At 38.1% G+C, this 20,918-nt stretch overlaps 2 protein-coding genes across 11 annotated transcripts in view; both read left to right on the top strand.

Annotated features, from left to right (window-relative positions):
* ANKRD17 (ankyrin repeat domain 17) overlaps positions 1-5,031 on the top strand; it is a 168,174-nt gene extending 163,143 nt beyond the window's left edge. For all 6 annotated transcript variants that reach the window (XM_030313703.2, XM_030313704.2, XM_030313708.2 and 3 more), the window contains 4 exons: positions 1,305-1,553; positions 2,077-2,255; positions 2,667-2,831; positions 3,472-5,031. In XM_030313703.2, coding sequence (XP_030169563.1) covers positions 1,305-1,553; positions 2,077-2,255; positions 2,667-2,831; positions 3,472-3,531 — 653 coding nt within the window. In that variant the 3' untranslated portion in view covers positions 3,532-5,031. The remainder of the gene's footprint in view (positions 1-1,304; positions 1,554-2,076; positions 2,256-2,666; positions 2,832-3,471) is intronic.
* Positions 5,032-10,029: 4,998 nt separating this feature from the next.
* The window catches only part of LOC115512567 (cytochrome c oxidase assembly protein COX18, mitochondrial), a 75,606-nt gene continuing 64,717 nt past the window's right edge, over positions 10,030-20,918 (top strand). For 2 of the 5 annotated variants that reach the window (XR_004343547.1, XR_003968424.1), the window contains exons 1-5: positions 10,030-10,535; positions 11,686-11,786; positions 14,263-14,426; positions 15,400-15,524; positions 17,526-17,633. Coding sequence is in view for 3 of the 5 variants with exons in the window: in XM_030313711.1 (XP_030169571.1) it covers positions 10,194-10,535; positions 11,686-11,786; positions 14,263-14,426; positions 15,400-15,524; positions 17,526-17,633; positions 20,449-20,622 (1,014 nt within the window). In the remaining 2 variants the exon portion in view is untranslated. Of the gene's footprint in view, positions 10,536-11,685; positions 11,787-14,262; positions 14,427-15,399; positions 15,525-17,525; positions 17,638-20,448; positions 20,907-20,918 lie in introns of those variants that run through there. The other 3 variants (XM_030313713.1, XM_030313711.1, XM_030313712.1) reach the window with 3 other exon arrangements.

Genomic DNA, 20,918 nt, shown 5'->3' on the forward strand with positions numbered 1-20,918 from the left:
CTCATTGAGAGAGGTGGTACTATTGATTTAGCCTAAGTGGACCTCTGTTAAGCACTAGTAAGACAACATTGATCTCCACAGTATAGTACTTTCCAAGTCTATATGATTCTAAAATATGTATAGCAAATCACTTTTAAGCATATTTAGGCTAATAATATCACTGAATTTTCTTTGTCCTCCAGATTCTCATAGCTTGGGAAGTAGAAGCAATATGCTTTTGGGTATGTGTATTTGTATGTAGATAGATAGATAGATGGATTGATTGATTTTGCAAATTTATTAGCTACCCGAATCCTTTTGGAGGAATATAGACACACACACACACACACACACACACGGAAAACGTAAATGTAAAAAAGATGGTTAAATTGAAAAATAGTATTAAATGACTATCTCTAGGGCATACAGTCAGGCAGTTATGAGTAAATTGTAGATAGGCAGGCAGGTAACTGTTTGAACTTTTAAGCTTCAAGCTCCACCATTTATACCCTCTTTAAATTTAAGTGTGCTTGATACTTAAACTTTTCACAAGAAATAAAGTTTTGGTTTTCTTATTTTTTTCTTCTCTGTAGTACATGAAGAGATTGAATCACTAAAGAATACTCCCACATTGACTATATTAAGAACTCACCTTGTTTTGATACATAAAGCTTAAATTGTCATTTCAGAAAGCTTGCTCTGTGGAATACCATGTGATACAATAAAACAAAGTTGGGCAATGAGGCATAGCTTTCTGTTGGAATTTTATTAGCATGTTAAGGTTTCTTGAAGTCCTGATTGAAAGAAACTAATTTTTTTATGTTAGATTTTCCAAATTTGTTGGATACCTGAATCCCTTTGTTTTCGTCATTGTATACCAATGGACACGTGTTCTCAAGGAGTACAGTTTGGAAATTGCCAATACAGGCATGATTTTCCCCACCTCTATTTTGGTGGTGTTTACCTTTTTTACTTTAAACATTGTCTTCTTATTGCTCTGGTGTTTATTTTACTCAGTGTCAAACATTAATTTATTTAAATATTAATTAGCTTAATGGGTTATATCACATGTGTAGTTGGACATCTTTACATTCTGTCATATAACTAAATGGAAAAATTGTGAATCAAATTTTTAAAAATTATTGCAAAGTCCTGGACCTTAACCAAATTTCAGTATACATAATTTTCTAGCATTATTTTCACGCTTCATTTTCCTCAGAGAACACATACTTATGGTGTCTTCAGGATTTAAGATTTGATTTTACAAAATTACATGTATACTCTATAGATGACATGTATACTATTTCAAAATATCTTTTCTCTAGATTCTCCTGCACAGTCAGTATCCTCTGGAGTTCGTGCACCTTCGCCTGCCCCATCATCAGTACCTTTAGGGTCAGAGAAGCCCAGCAACGTCTCTCAGGACAGAAAAGTTCCAGTCCCTATTGGGACTGAACGTTCTGCACGTATCAGGCAAACTGGAACTTCAGCTCCATCTGTTATTGGGAGTAATTTATCTACATCAGTAGGGCATAGTGGAATCTGGTCTTTTGAAGGGATTGGTGGCAATCAAGGTAAGACTTGCTATCCTGCCTACTAGAAATTAAGTTTATGCATTTAACTAAAATATCATAAGTAATATGTAACTTTTACAGTCATTCTTAAAAGATCTGTGTTCATATCTCTTTGTTTTGACTAATCAGTTTTAAGAGTTCACGCCATTTTTTTATTCCCATGTGATCTCCCATTGAATTTATCATTGCATTCTGGAAGTTGTCTAATACAAGCATATTGTTTTCTCCATTTCACTGTATTAAGGAGAAGCTAGTATTTTCCTGGGACTCCAGCTTTTATCTTACCTTAGCAGTTTTTCTTTTGTAATAACCAGTGTTTAAGTTATTTTATTAGCCTCTTATATCACTACCTACCAACACGGAAATACTGCAGTAAATATATAAAAGTAGGTCATTATTCTAAAGGGAAGCACAATTCAATGTGGAAAATTCTAGAAAAAAAATACAGAAAAGACTTTATTTTGCTGTCTTTTGATGTTAAATATCACCAACTATTTTTTTCTGCCTCTTTGTTTTCCCTCAGATAAAGTAGACTGGTGTAACCCTGGGATGGGAAATCCCATGATTCATAGGCCAATGTCCGATCCAGGAGTATTTTCACAGCATCAAGCAATGGAGCGAGAGAATACAGGAATTGTAACTCCTTCTGGTACATTCCATCAGCATGTTCCTGCAGGATACATGGACTTTCCTAAAGTTGGGGTAATGGTGACTTAAATAACCATTTTTATATTTCTAAATGTTTTTCTTATTATTAGCCTTATTTTACTTCCAAGTGGGTAAGTATTTATGAGATGATATGTGGGCTTCAGACTCTAATTATATGTCAAAATCTGGCTAAAATATAAATATTTATATCCTGATATTGTCCCAGTTGTTTAGAGAAATGTTCTTTGACAAAACATTTTGGCTGTATTAGGCTTATATATAATCTAATGCTAGAAGAAATCATATGATGGAAAATAATTTTTAGATTACCTAGATAATGTATATTTTCAAAATAAGATGAAGTTTCAAATATCAATTTTAATGCCATTGGTTATATTGGGAAAAGTAAGCAGTGACTTGAAGATATGACTAATGTGCATAATTTTTGCTTTCTTCTTTTTTAAGGGTATGCCTTTTTCTGTGTATGGGAACGCAATGATTCCTCCAGTAGCACCTATTCCTGATGGTGCTGGAGGACCCATATTTAATGGCCCTCATGCTGCAGACCCCTCTTGGAACTCCCTGATAAAGATGGTTTCGAGCTCCACAGAAAATAATGGCCCTCAAACGGTAAGGCTGATCATTCAGTGAACATTTAGTTAGTGTTTATGAGATGCCAAGACAAACAGGATACAGGTAAATCATGGTAGTGAGGGAGTATGGTGAATATGGGAAGTTGAGGAAATTGAGGGAAATTTAATAGAGCTGAAATACAGTAGAGAGATGTGGAAAATGGTACCAAAGGCATAATATATTTCATTGGGTAGCAGATGGTAGGCAAAAGATTTTAAGTTGCAAAGTGTTATAATTTTATACATCAAAATTTACTAATGGTGTGAAAAGGGCCATCTAGAGGTTACTTCTTTTAAGTATTTTAAATTGCAAAACAATGTAGAACTCTGAAAATTTACAGAAATTATGAGTGTATTTTAGTTTATTTTGGTGTATATATAATATCTTTGTCTCATTTTCCTTCTTTAATCATCAGTCTATATGTATTCAGGTAATGGTTTTTAAAAAATGATAAATCAGATCCTGTTTGAGAATTAAGGGCTTATCATTGCTTTTCTTCATTGTTTCTAAGCGTGTTGCAGATTGAGTGAGATTTAGCTATTTTAGCTTATAGATATTAAGAGCACTTAATTTTTGTTTTTATCAAATATGTGTTACAGATGTAACACTTAATAAAATGTATGCTCGATTTTCATAGGTGTGGACTGGACCCTGGGCACCTCACATGAACAGTGTGCATATGAACCAGCTCGGCTGATGAGGATCGGCTTGTTAGCCTGCAGATTCCTTTTCATTCAGAGGAAATCACAAGTGGCCGAAAAAAATTCATGCTCCCAAATCATTCTACTGATGTGCTTGACTGAAGTGTGTAGGCTTTTTGCAGAAGAAGTTACTAACTGACCTATTTTCTGTGAACATTTGTGACTGCCCATTCCCCACCACCATCCGTTTTACCTTAGTTAGCATTTTTCTTATCATTTTTCTTTTTTTCTTTCCCTCTTCCCCTTTGGACATAACTTTCTGTTGAAGCTGTTCTTTGGCTGGTTGGTTTTAGTACTGTAAACTGCTTCTGAGCAAACACGGAAATTTAGCAAAATTATGTAAACTTGATCCTGAAGTTTTAGAATGGCAAATAAATGTACAATTGTTTACATAACAGAAAAGGCTAAGCAGAAAGTAAATTTCAATATGTCAGTATAGAGGCTCTACTTTATGTAGACTTAAATTAATGTGAGATATGTACCTTCATATTCAGAAATCTGGATGTTTCCTTCATACATTAAACTATTAATAAGCATAACTTTTCTGCTTGTGTAATTTAAGTATAAAGTAAAACAATGGGCATTATCAGTGGATGTTTCCCGATGCTGGCTTTTAAAATACCCATCTTGCTCTCTTTAGAGTTTGTTTGCAGCAGGGCACATATAGAAGAAATCTATCACTTTTTCATGTTTTTTTATTACCTTCTCACACTTTTAAAACTAATACACACTTCTCTTCACTCTTCTCTCTTCACTTTTACCGCTAATACCAGTAAAATTCTCTTGCTGATCGTGAAGTAATTTTGTAAAGATTTTTATTGTAATGGCTGCTACAGAGAAATGGAGCACCTTCGTCATCACTTGTGGTTGCTTCTAACCATAAAATGTTTAGTCGTTCTGAGAATTTAAAAAGCCACCACTGGTTCCCAGTCAGCATATATAGGCTCTTAATATACTGTTTATTATTAAACAATTCAATGTACTATTTTATATTGGAAAATATTGATTCTTAACATTGGCTTTCCAGTCATCAAGAGTCAACATAAAAATTCCAATTTTCAGTAATCTAGTGGGAAGTATCTTTCCCCCCCCCCGCCCCCCTCAATTTTAAAGGCTTCTTACTCTCTACATTTGTATATTATCAGTGAAAGGGATCAACAGCAAACTTGGGGCAAGTAATAAGGGTAATTTTGCATTTGTCACTAAGACAGTTTATGGTATACGTGACTACACAGAATACAAAATAACGTCTTCATTTTACCTGTTTATATAAGATACAGAGCCACACTAAACTACTCAATGGGATTTATCTATTCCATTCACTTAAAACAATAAACAATAACGTATTCAAGAAGAATATGTGTCCTACCCTGTCTCATATGGAAAAATAAATCATATGGTTGAAATATAAAAGAAAGTAAGCATAAAAGTGAAGTAATGAATTCATCAATCTCTCTTTTTTTTTTTTTTTTTTTTTAATTAAGCAGATTCCACAGTGGTAAAACTAAAATTTAGATAAATGACTCAGAGTTGACAATAGTAATATGGTTCCTTGGCTGTAAAGTAAATGAAATGATTTCTTTATTCTGGTAGCTTGAATAAGGAGTAAAAAGATTTCTCAAAAATGTCTAGAAGTTTGTAAACAACACATTTATATCTTTTAGGAAGTGGTCTTAAAATATATAAATTTATGATTGATATGGCCAAATTTAAGGGAAAAGCTAAATGATATCCTGCAAACATAGCTATGAAATAAAACTACAGCACTTTACTAAGAAAGGTGTGTAATGCTATTTAACAGTATTTTATCTATGACTTTTACCACTATCCTATAATTTTTTGCTTATTTTTTTTTCCTGTGTTAACTAGGATTATTTTATAACTAAAATAATCCTGCTAGGTAATAGATACCACCCAATAATTATTACAACACATGAGTTGTGTTCATTCACCAAAATTTGTTAAGATGGGGGGTGTCTTACTAAGAAAGAACCTATATTTTCTTGACTTTAAACCTATGGGACAGGGGGATATAGATTGTATGCTCCATATTTAGTTTTAGAGATCAGTCTTGTTGAGTACAATACCATGATTTTAGAAGTCTGTACTAGGAACATTTTTCAAGTACATTTTTTATATTTCAGATGTAATGCACTGCATTTTTATTTGAACAATAAAAAAAGAACCCATAATCCTTTGAGACCATGCAGGTCTTTTTTTCCCCCTTTTTGAAAGTATATGGTTTGTGTAATTGCAGACTACATAATGTATTTCTTTCATTCTTTTAAGAAGTAACTTAACTCTTGGAAATAATATTTGGGTTAGATCACACTTCAAATACTGAAATAATTAATATCTCAATTGTGTAATCTTTTTATACCAAGCATTCCATTTTAGAGCTGATTTTGTTTACCAGTGCCAACAGAATCCCCTTTTCATAAGTTCTCAACATATATCAACATATTCAGAAAAACTGATTTTACTATTCATGTGAAAGATATTTTCCCCTTCTGTTTACTGTTGTTGTAAAACTAAGTCATTTTGTTAGTAGTTGAAAATTAATTTTTTGTTAAATTACTATACTTATTGTGATTTTTCTTCTCAGGAAAAAAATGGCGGTGGGGTCAGTAGTTCACTGACTGATTCTGTCTTGTTTTTCATGAAAATATTACACCATCTTTCTTTTGACTCAAATGACCTAAATACACATTTGATAAAAATTATTTTGCACACTATATTATTCACTTCATCTTTCAAACAATACAAAGTGATAGACTAAAAAGGGAAATTCAAAATCACAAAGCTTCTTCAGAGCCTCTGTTTTATTTCATCTATTTTTCACATTGAGTTTTTCAGAAACACTCTCATTCCTGCAGATCTGCCAGTACAGAACTTTTGCAATGCCAAGTAGTGTAACGCACACCCTCAGAAAGCAGAGGCCACTCTGCTGTCCACTATTTTGGCCTATGAAAGATGTGGTAGGAGATAGCAGGGAAACCTGTATACATCCCACTGATCAATGCTTGCTTCAACAAGTCCCAACACTCAACTAACTGGTGTTATTTCCAGGGGATGAATTTAGGATGAGAGCTTCATTAGTGCTTTAATATGACTTAACTGTGTTACTTACATACCTTGATTGCAAAACTACTGTCACTTGTATTTTGGGTGAGTAAAGAGTGTGCAACTATGGCTTGACATAAATAAGAGTTCTGTAATGTGACAGAATACATGACTAATAGATGTGTTATAAGAGGTTTCATATTAGACTTCTACCTTTAAATGCATTCACACTTTTGAAAGCTGAAAGCCAATTTTGCATACTCAGTACTTAAGAACCATGATAAGAAAGATGAGAGGATGTTTTTCTTTAAAATTTTTTTTTTAATGTTTGTTTATTTTTGAGAGAGAGAGGGTGAGCACGAACGGGGGAGGGGCAGAGAGAGGGAGACACAGAATCCAAAGCAGGCTCCAGGCTTTTGAGTTGTCAGCCCAGAGCCTGACGCAGGGCTTGAACTCACAAGTTGTGAGATCATGACTTAAGCCGAAGTTGGACGCTTAACCGATTGAGCCACCCAGGTGCCCCAAAGATGTTTTTTGACAGAGAGAGAGAAGCTAATTTTACATTATGTAGCTTTGGTTTTGAAAACCAATGCATTAAGTAAGTAGAGGAAAAAAAGAAATTCAACCTAAATCTGATTCCAAGAGGTCACTTTAACAATTTCTTATGAAAATACCTTTTAAAGGTTCTTTTGTCAAACATTTCAAAAGGCATATTTGGAAAATGAGAAATTAAAAGTACAAATATACAGTTTACGTGTGTAAATAGCCTATATTCAAATTTTGACCCCACTCCTGTGTTCAGCACTGATGGGTAAGAATTTCAGAAACTGCAGAAAGAAAATGAAAGTCTGTTTTTAAGGAGCTTAAAGTTAAAAAAATAGTGTGTGACATAGTGAAGACAATATTATAGGCTAATTATAAGCTAATTATAAATGTTGAACTTTAAAAAAGTGTTCTGGTATGTTGTGCAAGTTCATTTGCAGTATTAGAGTTGACAAGATTTCATTTGGTTTGCTAGGTGTTTGGTCATTGCATACTGTATTCTGCAACTCAAAAGATACAAGTTACCACAATGTTGGATAACCAGTACATACATACACATCAGTGCTAACACTCTACTTTTGTATTGGGCTTTTTAATTTTTTTTTTTTTTTTAAGATTTTATTTTTTACGTAATCTCTACATCCAACGTGGGGCTTGAATTTACAACCCGGAAATCAAGAGTTGCACACTCCAGGGACTGAGCCAGCAGGAACTCCTGTATTGGGGTTTATAACTGACAGATACTTCCCCCGCCCCAACATGCTTTACCAAGTAGATCAGTTTCGATCACCTCTAATAAATGAATGTTAGTATATGTGAAATTAGTAGAAAAATATCCATAAATTTTATTTAGATCACAATATTGAAGCTTACAGTAGCAACACTTTAAAGTGAGAATATGTGACACCAATATGTATCTGAAAAGGTGGACCTCATCAACTCCGTGTCTCCTGCATATTAAAAGGTCAGAGTACCTAGCTTAAGTGCTACTGTGAAAGGACCAATTTCCAATGACACCAGTTCTCTGGAAGGAGAGGAACGCAGTATCATAGAATTTGCTTCTTTATTCCCACAGTCTTTAGGTGAAGATATTTCCATTTAAAATTCGTTTCCATTTAAAATCAGTAGTGAGTAGCAACCAGTTGTTTCTTATTTACCTTAAGTAGAGTGGTACCTTCTTCGTTTTTTTTTTTTTTTTTGTTTTTGTTTTTGTTTTTATTTTTCCTTTTAAAAAGGAACATCTTAGGGGCGCCTGGGTGGCTCAGTCAGTCAAGCATCCAACTTTGGCTCAGGTCATGATCTCCCAGTTTGTGAGTTTGAGCCCCGCATCGGCTCTGTGCTGAGAGTGTGGAGCCTGTTTGGGATTCTCTCTCTCCTTCTCTCTGCCCCATTCGCACTCCCTCTCTCTGTCTAAATAAATAAATAAACTTAAGTTTTAAAAAATTTTAAAAAGGAACATGTACATATAGCATAAGTTGGGATTTGTGTGTTGAAACATTTCAAAATTCATGTAGGTGCAAAATTTGTAACTGCAGTTTGACATTACCCCAACATTTGTTGGAGGCTTGTTTTAACCAACATTTTACTCCGCACAACACAATTTGGGGACTAGGACTAGGAGTAACCCCTATGTGAGTAAACTCCTTCACGTCATTCCAGTTTGTGTGTACTGTTGTCAGGAACACAAAACTAAAAACTAGTCCGTGTAGATTTAGCCCATTCCTTTTTTTTTTTTTCAACGTTTATTTATTTTTGGGACAGAGAGAGACAGAGCATGAACGGGGGAGGGTCAGAGAGAGAGGGAGACACAGAATCGGAAACAGGCTCCAGGCTCCGAGCCATCAGCCCAGAGCCCGACGCGGGGCTCGAACTCACGGACCGCGAGATCGTGACCTGGCTGAAGTCGGACGCTTAACCGACTGCGCCACCCAGGCGCCCCTAGCCTATTCCTTTTAACCCGAAGACAAAATGTTACTGTTGAGGCTCTTGAACGTTTCTATAGGATACATGTAAACTAGTAAAGAATACACCGTGCTGCCAGTGATAACCCCTCTTAAGTAATGAGACTATCTTAATAAAGTTTTGCTCTTTATAATGGAAGATAAAATGACACTCAGTGTGCAGTTGGGCTTGAAAATGTTAATTGGAACAGGTAAACCAATTAAATCTTTATACTGTAGATAGAACTATGCCTAGTACGTAATGGATGCTCATTAAAACTCAGGGTCAGCCAGAAACACATGCCTTTCTCCAAGCAGGCTTTTCGGCAGTATAACCTATCTCAGTAAGTAGCAGAAGCAATCAGGTTGCACGTAAAGAGGTGGGGGACTACCCTCTCTGGTCACAAAAACCACCCACCCAGTCTTTCCACTAAAATCACACAATCAGTTTTAAAGTGAAAAAGAATAGGGGCGCCTGGGTGGCTCAGTCCGTTAAGCGTCCAGCAGGGCTCAGGTCGTGATCTCCCGGTTTGTGAGTTCAAGCCTCCCATCGGGCTCTGTGCTGACAGCTCAGAGCCTGGAGCCTGCTTCGGATTCTGTGTACCCCTCTCTCTCTGCCCCTGCCCTGCACGCACTCTGTCTCTCAAAACAGTGAATAAACATTAAAAAAACAAACAAACAAAAAAACCTACTAAAGTGTAAAGGAATGGAAAGGCTCACGCCTCACACCGACTTAAAAGGCGAGGGCTCCTAGAGACAGCCCGGTCCCGCCCAGGGCAGCAGGCCCCGCCCCCGGCAGCAGGCCCCGCCCCCGGCTCTACAATTCCGGTCCAGCGTCCGAGGAGCTCCAAGCCAGCAGCGGGAAAGTTTTGTGTCTGCGCAGTAGGCCTGCCCGGTGCCGCGTGGGAAAGGCGGGACTTTCCTACCTCCTGCGTCATCGCCAGTGCGACGCAAGACGTCACTGGCTTGAACGGGAAGGTCAATAGTAGTGGAGCGCGCGGCCGCTTTTCGCTTTGGGTTTCCGGCGCGTGCGCTTGGCGGTCTAGGTGCCGCGGATCGTAGCCCGATTCTAACCTCTGATGCCCGTGTTTTAGCTCGGCCCCAGCGCCCATATGCTGTGCCGGCTTGGCGGTAGGTGGCTGCGGCCGCTGCCTGCACTGCAGTTAGGAGTCCGGGTCCCGCCTCTTGCGCCAACCTCGACGGGCGCCATTAAGCACTCTGCTCTGCCCGCTTGGGCGGTGGCGTCAGTGTCTGCAGTGGGCTCCGGCGGCCCTGGCAGCTGGTACGAGGCCCTGGCCGCGTCGGCGCCGGTGCAGGGCGCGGAGGAGGTGCTACTCGGCGTGCACACCGCCACGGGTCTGCCCTGGTGGGCCTGCATCGGCCTCACCACCGTGGCTCTGCGCGGCGCCGTCACTCTACCCCTGGCCGCCTACCAGCACTACATCCTGGCCAAGGTGAGGGCCACTTGCACCCTGCGCATCAGCTTCGGCGGTGAAGGGTGGTAGACGTCTACCGGGGGCTTAAAATCCCTGGCTGCCGCCGGAGTGCTTAATGTAAATCATCGTGACCGCCTTCTTTGCTAAGAAATTTAACTAGCACTGGATATGGAATTGAGAGATGTCTGGTGATATGTGTACTTGTCATGTCGTTTACCCTGCTGGGTTTGTGCTCCAAGCCCAAGTGGTTGCTGCCGCTTGCTGCTAGAGAATGAGAGAAGTAAAAGAATTAGCAGAAGAAGTTGTGTGGAGAAACCTGTAAAATTTCCGTCTTAAAGGTTGTAGTAGCCTGTATGCCTGCAGCATCTTTTGTCCCCGAGTATTCCAGTTCACCTTATTGAAAACAACTACTAAACTAGCGATTTGCAAACTTGGTTCCTTATTCAGGCCGTGCTGCCTACAACTCGGGTTAGTCGCAGCCACTTGACCTTCAGTGTTTCGTTATTTTTTCAGTGGAATCAGGTAGTAATGCCTTCCTGGCCTACTTCACAGTATTATATCAAATCAAATACTGTAGGTTAAAGTGCTTTGAAAGCAAAATATTATTCAAATGGGAAACTTCAAAAATAATGTCTTAACGTGTTTTCAAATAATTATTGAGGATGCGGAGACCCGGAAACAAAGGAAATTATCACCATTAAGACAGTGACGTGCTGTGCAGAATTAACACAGAACAGAAATAAATACAAACTTTTTGTGGCTCTGTCGCTGTCACAGAGCATATTAAAGACTTAATTAATAGACTTCTGTTTTCTCAGTTTACATTATTGGAAAATCCAGGGGTGAAACATTCTAGGATTCAGTTCTTATTTAATCCTTATAATAATTCTGTGAGGTAGGTGTTGTTAAACATTTTATATTATGAGGAAACAGGGTTTTACAGCTTAAGTAACTTGCCTGAAATCACATGGCTAAGAGTATGAGCTGGAATTTGAAATTTGGTTGTAACTGAAGATTTCTTAAGCAAATTAACATCTTCTGCTTAGACTTAAATTTTCTTGAGATGATCAGTAAACCACATTTCTGAGTGAGTTAGAGGAATATTATGAGTGGTTATGGATAAGATCCTTTATGTGCTCATAACAAATTCTACGTTTTCTTTAGCTAGGTGGAAAATTTGCAGCCAGAAATAAAAAACATTGCAAGGCATCTTAACCAAGAAATTGCAATTCGTGCAAATCAGTTGAAATGGTCCAAAAGAGCTGCAAGGTGAGCTAATTCTGTGCATATAGACCTACATATGTATGTATATATATATATATACATACACTTACATACATACCCAAATTGTGTCTGTGATTATGTTAATTAGAGGTTTGAGTATTCTGTAGCTGTAGCAGCAAAGTAGTTCTTTCACTCTTTAATATTTTAATGCGTTTGTGTGGTATGACAGTTTTATATAGTGGACTGAAAGCAAGAAGTAGAAAAACAAAGAGCAAGTTCCTTCTTGAGGGACTCCAGCCTCCTGAAAAAGACCTATAATCAAATAATGACATAACAATTATAAAAAAGGTTATGTACAAGTTCGGTCATCATGGAAAGTCAGGGAAGGCTTCACAGGATGAAGGTACCGTGCCAGTCTGTTGGAATTTTAGTCAGCAAATGATACAGAATATTTATACACTTGACTGTTTTGGAAAGAAAGGTACAGCAGACAATAACCCACAAGAAGGGGGAGGTAGAAAATGTGAATGTGTGAATGCCAGGGTAGAAGAAATTAGATAGCCAAGGTGCTGTCTGTCCACTGTGGTTACCCTGTGTAGTTGTCTGCCTGGGCTCTTAGCCCTTAGAAAGTGCTTGAATGGGCTGCAATTCTATGCCTGCACTCAGCCACTGGGAACTTCTAAGTCCTGCTTCAGTCAGCCTAAGTTACTAGTCAAATTCTGGTCCTTACTAGACTAAGTGTTCACCAGTTCACAGCAATGAGAAAAATAAGGGTTTTTATTATGAGTGAGTATATGATGTATATACGGTTGTTCATATATTTTTACCTATATGGGTAGACATTTGCCTACTATTTTCAACATGAAATTGCTTCCCTCTTCACTTAGTGTTGAAAATTTGGAAAGACCTGCCATTTATTTTTATTTCAGAGAGAGAGAGAGCAAGCAGGGGAGAGGGGCAGAGGGAGAGAGAGAGTCTCAAGCAGGCTCCACACGCAGTGCAGAGTCTGACTCGGGACTGGAGCCTGCAACCCTGGGGTCATGACTTGAATTGAAATCAAGAGCCAGATGTTCAACCGACTGAGCCACCCAGGTGCCACAGAAAGACCTGACATTTAAAAAAATCATTGTGGTAGCTTAATATCTTTACTTGATAAACTTAACAGTGTTTAAGTTTTATTGATCAGAGAAATCTAAGGACAACAAATCTAGGCCAAAATAACAGATTCATAGCTGCTCATCTGAGTTATAAATGCAGCCTAGACAAGCCTGATACCTTGCTTATGCAGTACTGGCAGAATGATTTTCCATATACATCCTCACACAGATAGATGACTTTCTAGAAAGACACATCTGAGGGTTTCCTGCATTTTCAATGGAACTGAGTCTTGAAGGGTAAAAGTTAGTTTGTCAGGTGGATAGCCAGGTAAGTGGACTGTCCACGTAGATGATTTAATGACTTCCAAAAGCATGCTGATGTAGAAGTCTGATTTATTGGATAGCCTATGTCATTTAGGCACCAGAATATATAGGTGTGTGTAAAAGAGTAACAAAAAATAAAGTTCAAACAGTAGGCAGAGTCTAAATTACAAAGCTTGGGATATCTGTGTACTGTCTTAATGTAATACTACACTATAATTGTGTTACCTTCAAGCGTATTAAATGTCTACCTTGTACAAAAACCTGCTACAAGAGAATTAGAAATGAGTAAGACCCAACAGTTGACCTTCAAGGAGACTTTGATCTAGAAAGTGGGACTTAAGGCAAGAGCAGGAATAAGTAATAGGATTAACAGAGAAACATGAAGAAAATCTTCATGAAAGAATTGAGGGGCACCTGGGCGGCTCAGTCAGTTACGCGTCCGACTTCGGCTCGGGTCATGATCTCAGTTTGTGAATTTGAGCCCTGCGTCAGGCTGTGTGCTGACAGCTCAGAACCTGGAGCCTGCCTTGGATTCTGTGTCTCCTCTCTCTGCCCCTCCCATGTTCATGCTCTGTCTCTCAATAATAAATAAACGTTAATAAAAAATTAAAAAGAAAAAGGATTGAAGAATGGAGACCATTTTAACAGGTCAAGAACATACATATTACAGAACCACATTGCTATAAAAGGTATATTCAGAGATCAAGTAATTGAGCTTGCCTGGAATGGAGGGATTTTAGTTAAATGTGCTTTCACCTTTAGAATTTTTGGTAAAGACTGGTCAGACCATGTCAGTAGTGAAATTTCACTTGTTAAAATCTAATTGGCCAAAGACCATCAGAGACAAAGCTTATAATCCGACAATGTCAGATTTATCAGATTGTTATATAATATGTGTACATTGCTAGAGAGTTTTAAGTAAAAGGCTTCATTTGCCTTTTGTTAGGCAACCCCTTAATATAGCCTATGAGAACTAAAAATCCTGCACAAAACTTTAGCTAATAACCACAACATGGGTGTGTTTGTACTATGGGTATGAAGCACTGTTAGTCAAATGACATTTTCTCCTTTCCCTTTTTTTCCCTCTTCCTTCAAACTAGACTCACTTATCTAAAGAATATGCGGAGGCTTGTTTCAGAGCTGTATGTTCGGGACAACTGCCACCCTTTCAAAGCCACTGTGTTGGTCTGGATTCAGTTTCCAATGTGGATCTTCATGTCCATTGCCCTCCGGAATTTTAGCACAGGAGCAACACATTCAGAAGGTAGTTATTATAGAAGTCTCTTTCCCCCAAATAAGTTCTCTAACAATGTTTTTGTACTCAAAAAACAAAAACAAAATGTGAAAAATCCCTATACTTTTTATAATTAGTATATTGTCACCATCTTTCTTACAAGGGTATAGGTTTTAAAATATCACGTATTAGCTAATTAGCCATGTTGAGAAAACAAATGAATATAGAAAGGACAATAGTAATAGAGTTGACCCTTGAACAACACAGGTTTGAACTGGGCAGATCCACTTATAGGTGGGTTTTTTACAGTACGGCACTATAGATGTATTTTCTTTTCATTATGATTTTCTTAATAACGTTTTCTTTTCTCTAGCTTTATTGTAAGAATTCAGTATATGATACTTGGGTTATAGGTAAGGCTTCCAGACAACAATAGGCTTTCAGTAGTTAAGTTCTTGGAGAGCCAAAAGTTATACACAGATTTTCAGCTGCTCGGAGGGTCAGCACCCCTAAGCCCTGAGTTGTTTAAGGGTCAACTGTACTTCTTCATGGAAGTCATAATAAATTTAGTGTTATAATTCCATGATTAAGTTTTCTGGCCAAGAATTTCTTCTGTTTATAAAATTAAGAGATCAGAAAAGTTTTCACAGTTATGAATGTAAACATTAATTAAGAAACAGTATAAACTAAAGCATGTATTTTTTACTTTCATTTAAAGGCATTTCTAACCAGAAAGTAATCTGAACAGAAAGAAAGTAGCCTATGGACAAATAATTATACAAATACAAGTCTGAAAGAGTGCTGCTACTCTATGCTCCTACAACTGTTTGCTACAGAGAGCTTCTTGCCTCTTTCTCAGCACAGGAAGGACTAGTTTATGTTGTGGAATGAAAACGAATGAAAGCAATACATGTCTTCAGTGTGAAAGACCCCTTATTTGAATTAGACTACTTATGTCTTGTGTCTTTCTTCCTGCTATGTTTTATTTATGAAACTGTTTTAGCAGGTTTTTCTGTTCAGGAACAGTTGGCTAATGATGGGATCCTGTGGTTTCGTGACCTCACCGCACTGGATTCCACTTGGATTCTGCCTATCTCTGTTGGTGTCATCAATTTACTAATAGTGGAGGTCAGTGGTTTTAAATGAGATTTGTTTGCCATTGGAATCATTGAGATTTTTGTTGCTGTTGCAACGTTTGAATAGGTGGTGATAGCTCTGAGCTAGAATTGAGATTCCTTGGTTTCTGGTCATAGATCAGACATTGGCAAACTCTGTCTGTTTTAAGCCAGTTCCTTAATCTCTCTGGGGGCCATATGCTTATAATTAAAATGGAGGAGCTGAATTAGAACACTTCCAAAGTCTCTTTCACCTTTACAATGATAGGAATCTAATGCATACAATTTTGTGATTTGTTTTTGGTAAAGAGAGTAATTAAGATGGTTATCAATCTGGTTTTATTCTTCCAGTAGGTTGGCAATTTGTGTATATATTTAAAATGTAAATTTGTAAGCAGGAAACACCATATCTGATTGTCATTTTTTAGCTGTATGACCCTAGAAAAGTTAGAACTTAACTTTATATGATGGAGTGGAAAAATACAGACATACAAAATATGAATTGTCAACTGTGTCTTACCTTTATCCCATGCTGTGTTACTCAGCAGTTTAGGGAAAGCAAGCTTTTAGTTAGTTGTATGAGGAGCTGTTCTCAGACTTTGAGTAGAACATAGTCTCTTTGAACTGGAAGAAACCTTAGAAATGATCTTTAGAACTTCAGTTGAGATCTCACAGACCTGTCACTGGTCTCTGTTTGGGGAATCTAAAATACCTTCCTAAAATGATGGTACTCTAATGTCTTGGGTTAAAGTTTCTTGAGAAAAGACTCCATGTGTAGTCTAAGTGTTTTCCTAAGATCACCTAGCACAATCCTATGAATGTGGTTGGTGCTTAGTGAATATTTGTTAGAATGAAGGAAGTGGTAAACACAAGGTCACAGTGAATTAATGTCAATCCTTAGCCTTTCCTTTTAGTGACTAATGACCCAGTATATATAAGTTTAAAAAAACTTATTTTTTATTTTTTTAATTTTAGAGAGAGGGAGGGAGAATGCGAACTGGGGAGAGGGACAGAGGGAGAAAAGAGAGTCTTACGCAGGTCAGCGCTCCATGCGGAGCCCAATGCAATGGTCTCATGACCCTGGGACCATGACCTGAGCTGAAGTCATGAGTTGGATGCTCAACCAACTGAGACACCCAGACACCCCAAGAAAATTTATTCTTACTTAAGTTTTTTTTTTTTTTTTTCAACGTTTTTATTTATTTTTGGGACAGAGAGAGACAGAGCACGAACGGGGGAGGGACAGAGAGAGAGGGAGACACAGAATTGGAAGCAGGCTCCAGGCTCTGAGCCATCAGCCCAGAGCCCGACGCGGGGCTCGAACTCACGGACCGCGAGATCGTGACCTGGCTGAAGTCGGACGCTTAACCGACTGCGCCACCCAGGCGCCCCTATTCTTACTTAATATACACCATGTGGCAGGCACTGTTGTAAGCAATTTACATGAATTAACTTATTTAATTCTTAGAATAATCCTGTGATGTAGCTACTAATATTACCCCTGTTTTAAGTAGAGAAAGTGAGGTACAGAAAGGTTAAGTAACTTGTACAAAGTCACATAACCACTAAATGCAGGGCTGTTCACATGAATCTAGACAGTTTGGATGTAGATTCTGTGTTCGCAGTTATTACACTATGCTGCCTCTTAAGTAATTCATAATCATAACTGCTTTTCCTAGCCTGGTTCTCCCCTTATTCCATGGAGCCAGATCACAAACCTTTGAAGTACCTATTAAGTTCCTTCTTTATGCCAGGCACTGTATGTAGGTGCCAAAACAAGGGTAGTGATTCATACATAGTACCTATCTTGAAAGGACTTTCAGTCTTACAATCTTTAAAAAAAAAAACACAGATGATCAACCATATACAGTTATCAGTGTTTTATTTTTAACTTTTCTGCTTCTATTAAAATATATGTAGGTGGAGGTCAGTCAAAAATCAGGTTGTATTTTAAACCTTGTCTAATTTAATATGCTTAATACTCATTGTGTGTGTTTATATTCTACTCTCTCAGATTTTTGCTCTGCAAAAAACTGGAATGTCTCGTTTTCAGACGTATATTACGTACTTCGTTCGTGCAGTATCAGTGTTGATGATTCCAGTTGCTGCGACAGTACCTTCAGTGAGTAAGCACCAGCATTGTATGTAGTGTGCTAAATCCTCTCTGTGCATAGCTTACACTGGCTAGGATTCTGCCTCTTTTTTTTAATGTTTACTTATTTTTGAGAGAGAGGAAGAGAGATCTGAAGTGGGCTCTGCTCCGACAGCAGAGAGCTCCACATAGGGCTCGAACTCATGAATCATGAGATCATGACCTGAGCCGAAGTCTGACACTTAACTGATTGAGCCATCCAGGTGCCCCAGGATTCAGCCTCTTCTGTTGAGCTTCATTTGACTAAGTCCCTTACTGGTTTCCAGGTTTCTGTAGTAATTAATCTATCACCAAGTGACACTCGAATATTTCTTGGGTTGGTTAATCTTCCTCTGTGTGAAAGTGAGTTAGCTGTCAACTCTGTTTCTTTTTTTTTCCAGTCTTACACAGTGCTGTGAACATAGTATTTGCTCTGTTTAATTAGTTGAAATATTGAATTCCTTCTGTCTACATAGACTGGGCCAAGGAATTTAGCTCTTAAAAAAGAAACAAAACTTCATGCTGAGTCCATAATGGCTCATATATAATATCGTTTAACCTCATAAAAATTCAGTGGGATAGGTACATCTGTCCCCATTTACATGTCATTACACTCTGATAGAAATGGAAAAAAATAGTTAACGTTTGCAGTTATTTCCTATTTTTAGCCTTTGTTTATTTCCCAATGAAACTATAGTGCAAAGAGGGCAAAAGCTGTATTTGGCATTATCTCTGTCTTTGCTGAGGGCCAACACATGGACCATGAAGTAGAAGTCATTTGTTGGTGGTATGTAAAGTTATATCTGCATATATGAAAGTACTTCATTATCCTAAGAATCTGAACCGGTATGTTTTTAGCATCAAAAATGTATTTTTAAAACTGTCCCTTGGCCATAATACTGTCACTAATCCTGTGTAAAATAAGTAAGTCTCCACATTTCTAAAATAGACATCGTAACGTCTGTGAGAAGTAATGAAATAGCAACAAGTGCTTATTATGGTACTTTTCATGTAATAGTAATGTTGTAAAATACCCTGTGAAAATAGAATAGTACAGAGTCATCGCATTTCTGGGAGAAAATAATACCAGTTATAACTAAGGAAACTCCCTGGTCAAATAAGATAGGAGCAGTGAGTTTTCCGTGAGGGATTGGGTTTGAAATGGATGACAGAGATCTACAAAGCAATGTCTTAAGTACCCAAAAGTTTTTTCTCTCCAATATAGGAAATTCAGAGTTAGTCAGTTTGGGGTAGAGCTGGTATAGCAACTGCGTGAAGATAGGAGAAACCCATCCGCCTTCTCTCCCTGTATTCCATCATCCACAGCCTGTAATTTCTATCTGTAAGGCCACGGGATGGTCATGATGGCTGCTGGAGCTTATCTTGCAGGATTGGTAAAAGGGTGCTTCAAGTGCAGTTATCCTCTTTAAGGAGCCTTGCCAGAAGTCACACCAAACACTTGTGCTTACGTCTGACTTACGTGGGTCATAACCTAATTGCAGAAGAGGCTGGCAAGTAGTCTTTTTTTTTTTTTTTTTTTTTTTAAGATAGCAGTATACCCAGCTAAAAAAGAGAAGTTTATTACTAAGGAAGAATTACTCTTAGTAGGCAATTTCAGGGTAGTTTTTGTGTCCTGGGTAAGTTCAGATGATGATGGCCAGTATTTATTTGATATTGACCTTGTGCCAGGCACTGTTTTAAATGGCTTACATATTTTAGCTCATATAATTCATCCAGTGTGCACTGAAGTGGGTGCCATTATAATCTCCACTTTAGTGATGGGGAAATGGGCACACAGAGGGTAAGTAACTCACCCAAGGTCACTCATTTATTAAGTGATACTTAACATCTCTTAAGTATCTAAGGCACATCCAGGCAGTTTGGCTCCTGCTCATAATTACTGTGCTAATCTCCTTTGAGGATGTATTACTTTCTGCCCCTAAGAATTTACTTTGGAACAAAGGCAGGTAGGTCACCTCCTGTGCTTAGCAGTCTCTGTAAGTTATCACATTTTTCCCCCCAGCAACCTTCTGAAGTAGGTATAGTTCAGTTCCCATTTTACAGATGAGGAAACTGAAACAGAAGGAAAATAACTTCCCCAAAGTCAAATAAGTGGAATTTAGATTCAGGCAGTTCTACTCCGGGACCTGGACTAAACCACCATGGGGTCATGCCCCTGGAGCCTGATCACATTCTGATGCCAAAGAAAAGTTTGGAACAGGGATGTATGTATGGGAATATTTTGAGAGGCTACAGAACTTAGTCCTTGACCTAAATAAGTCACCCTGGATGGAAGTACAAGAGAAAGTGGAAGAGAGACTGTCTCTGACAAAGGCTAAGCTACTACATTCCTGACTAAGAAGCTGATTACTGGGGACATTATAGACGATAGATCACTGTGTGGAGGGAAATGGGATCCAGGGAGCAGGCTGTGCCCCACAGTACCCTACCTCCAGTACAGCAGCTTGTCAGGACTCTTGTTGGGGGAAAAGTGTGCTGTATTGCCAAAGAAGGGAGGTGGCATCTGTCTTGAGTCTCTGCCTGGGAGATGCTCTCTGTCACCCACTTTCTATCATGAATACCTCTCCTTTTGCTTTCTTTTCACTTTTTGGTCCTTTCAGCCTCCTTTCTTACTTACTAGATTCATGACAGGTATCTAATAGCCGCTACAGGTCTTGCTCAGTCTGGTGCACTGCTATTTACAGAGATTGTAATTTTCCTTTTTTATTGCCTGTCTGTCTCTGGACGTCAGTGTCCTTGGAGAATGGAGAAGCACTAACATTCACGTCCTTTCTTCTCTTTACAGTCCATTGTCCTCTACTGGTTGTGCTCCAGCTTCATGGGCCTTTCACAGAACTTGCTGCTGCGTTCTCCTAGGTTTCGCCGACTTTGCCGAATACCATTGACCAAGTCAGATTCAGACACTCCTTATAAGGACCTCTTTGCTGCCTTTTACGCCAAGTTCATTTCAAGAACATGATAGGCTTTCCAGTAATTTTGAAACAATTGGAAGTATAACTATCACACTACATTTAAGTTTAGAAATTCAGATGTGATTTAATTTGTCTTTATTTAAAATCATGAATTGTGTGAAGTACTGTGGGTTAAGAAATAATACAAAAATAGAATCAAAGTGTCTGGTTCTGCTTATAAAATTACAACTTGCTAGAGGTGCCAAAACTTTGGAAAACAGGATTAGATACTGAATGATGTTAAATTACACTGACCAATCTCCTACATTAAAGTTTTTTTAAAGTAAGAGAATCCAGTGAGGTG

The sequence above is a fragment of the Lynx canadensis genome, chromosome B1, assembly GCF_007474595.2.
Source record: "Lynx canadensis isolate LIC74 chromosome B1, mLynCan4.pri.v2, whole genome shotgun sequence".
Classification (NCBI taxonomy): Eukaryota; Metazoa; Chordata; class Mammalia; order Carnivora; family Felidae; genus Lynx; species Lynx canadensis.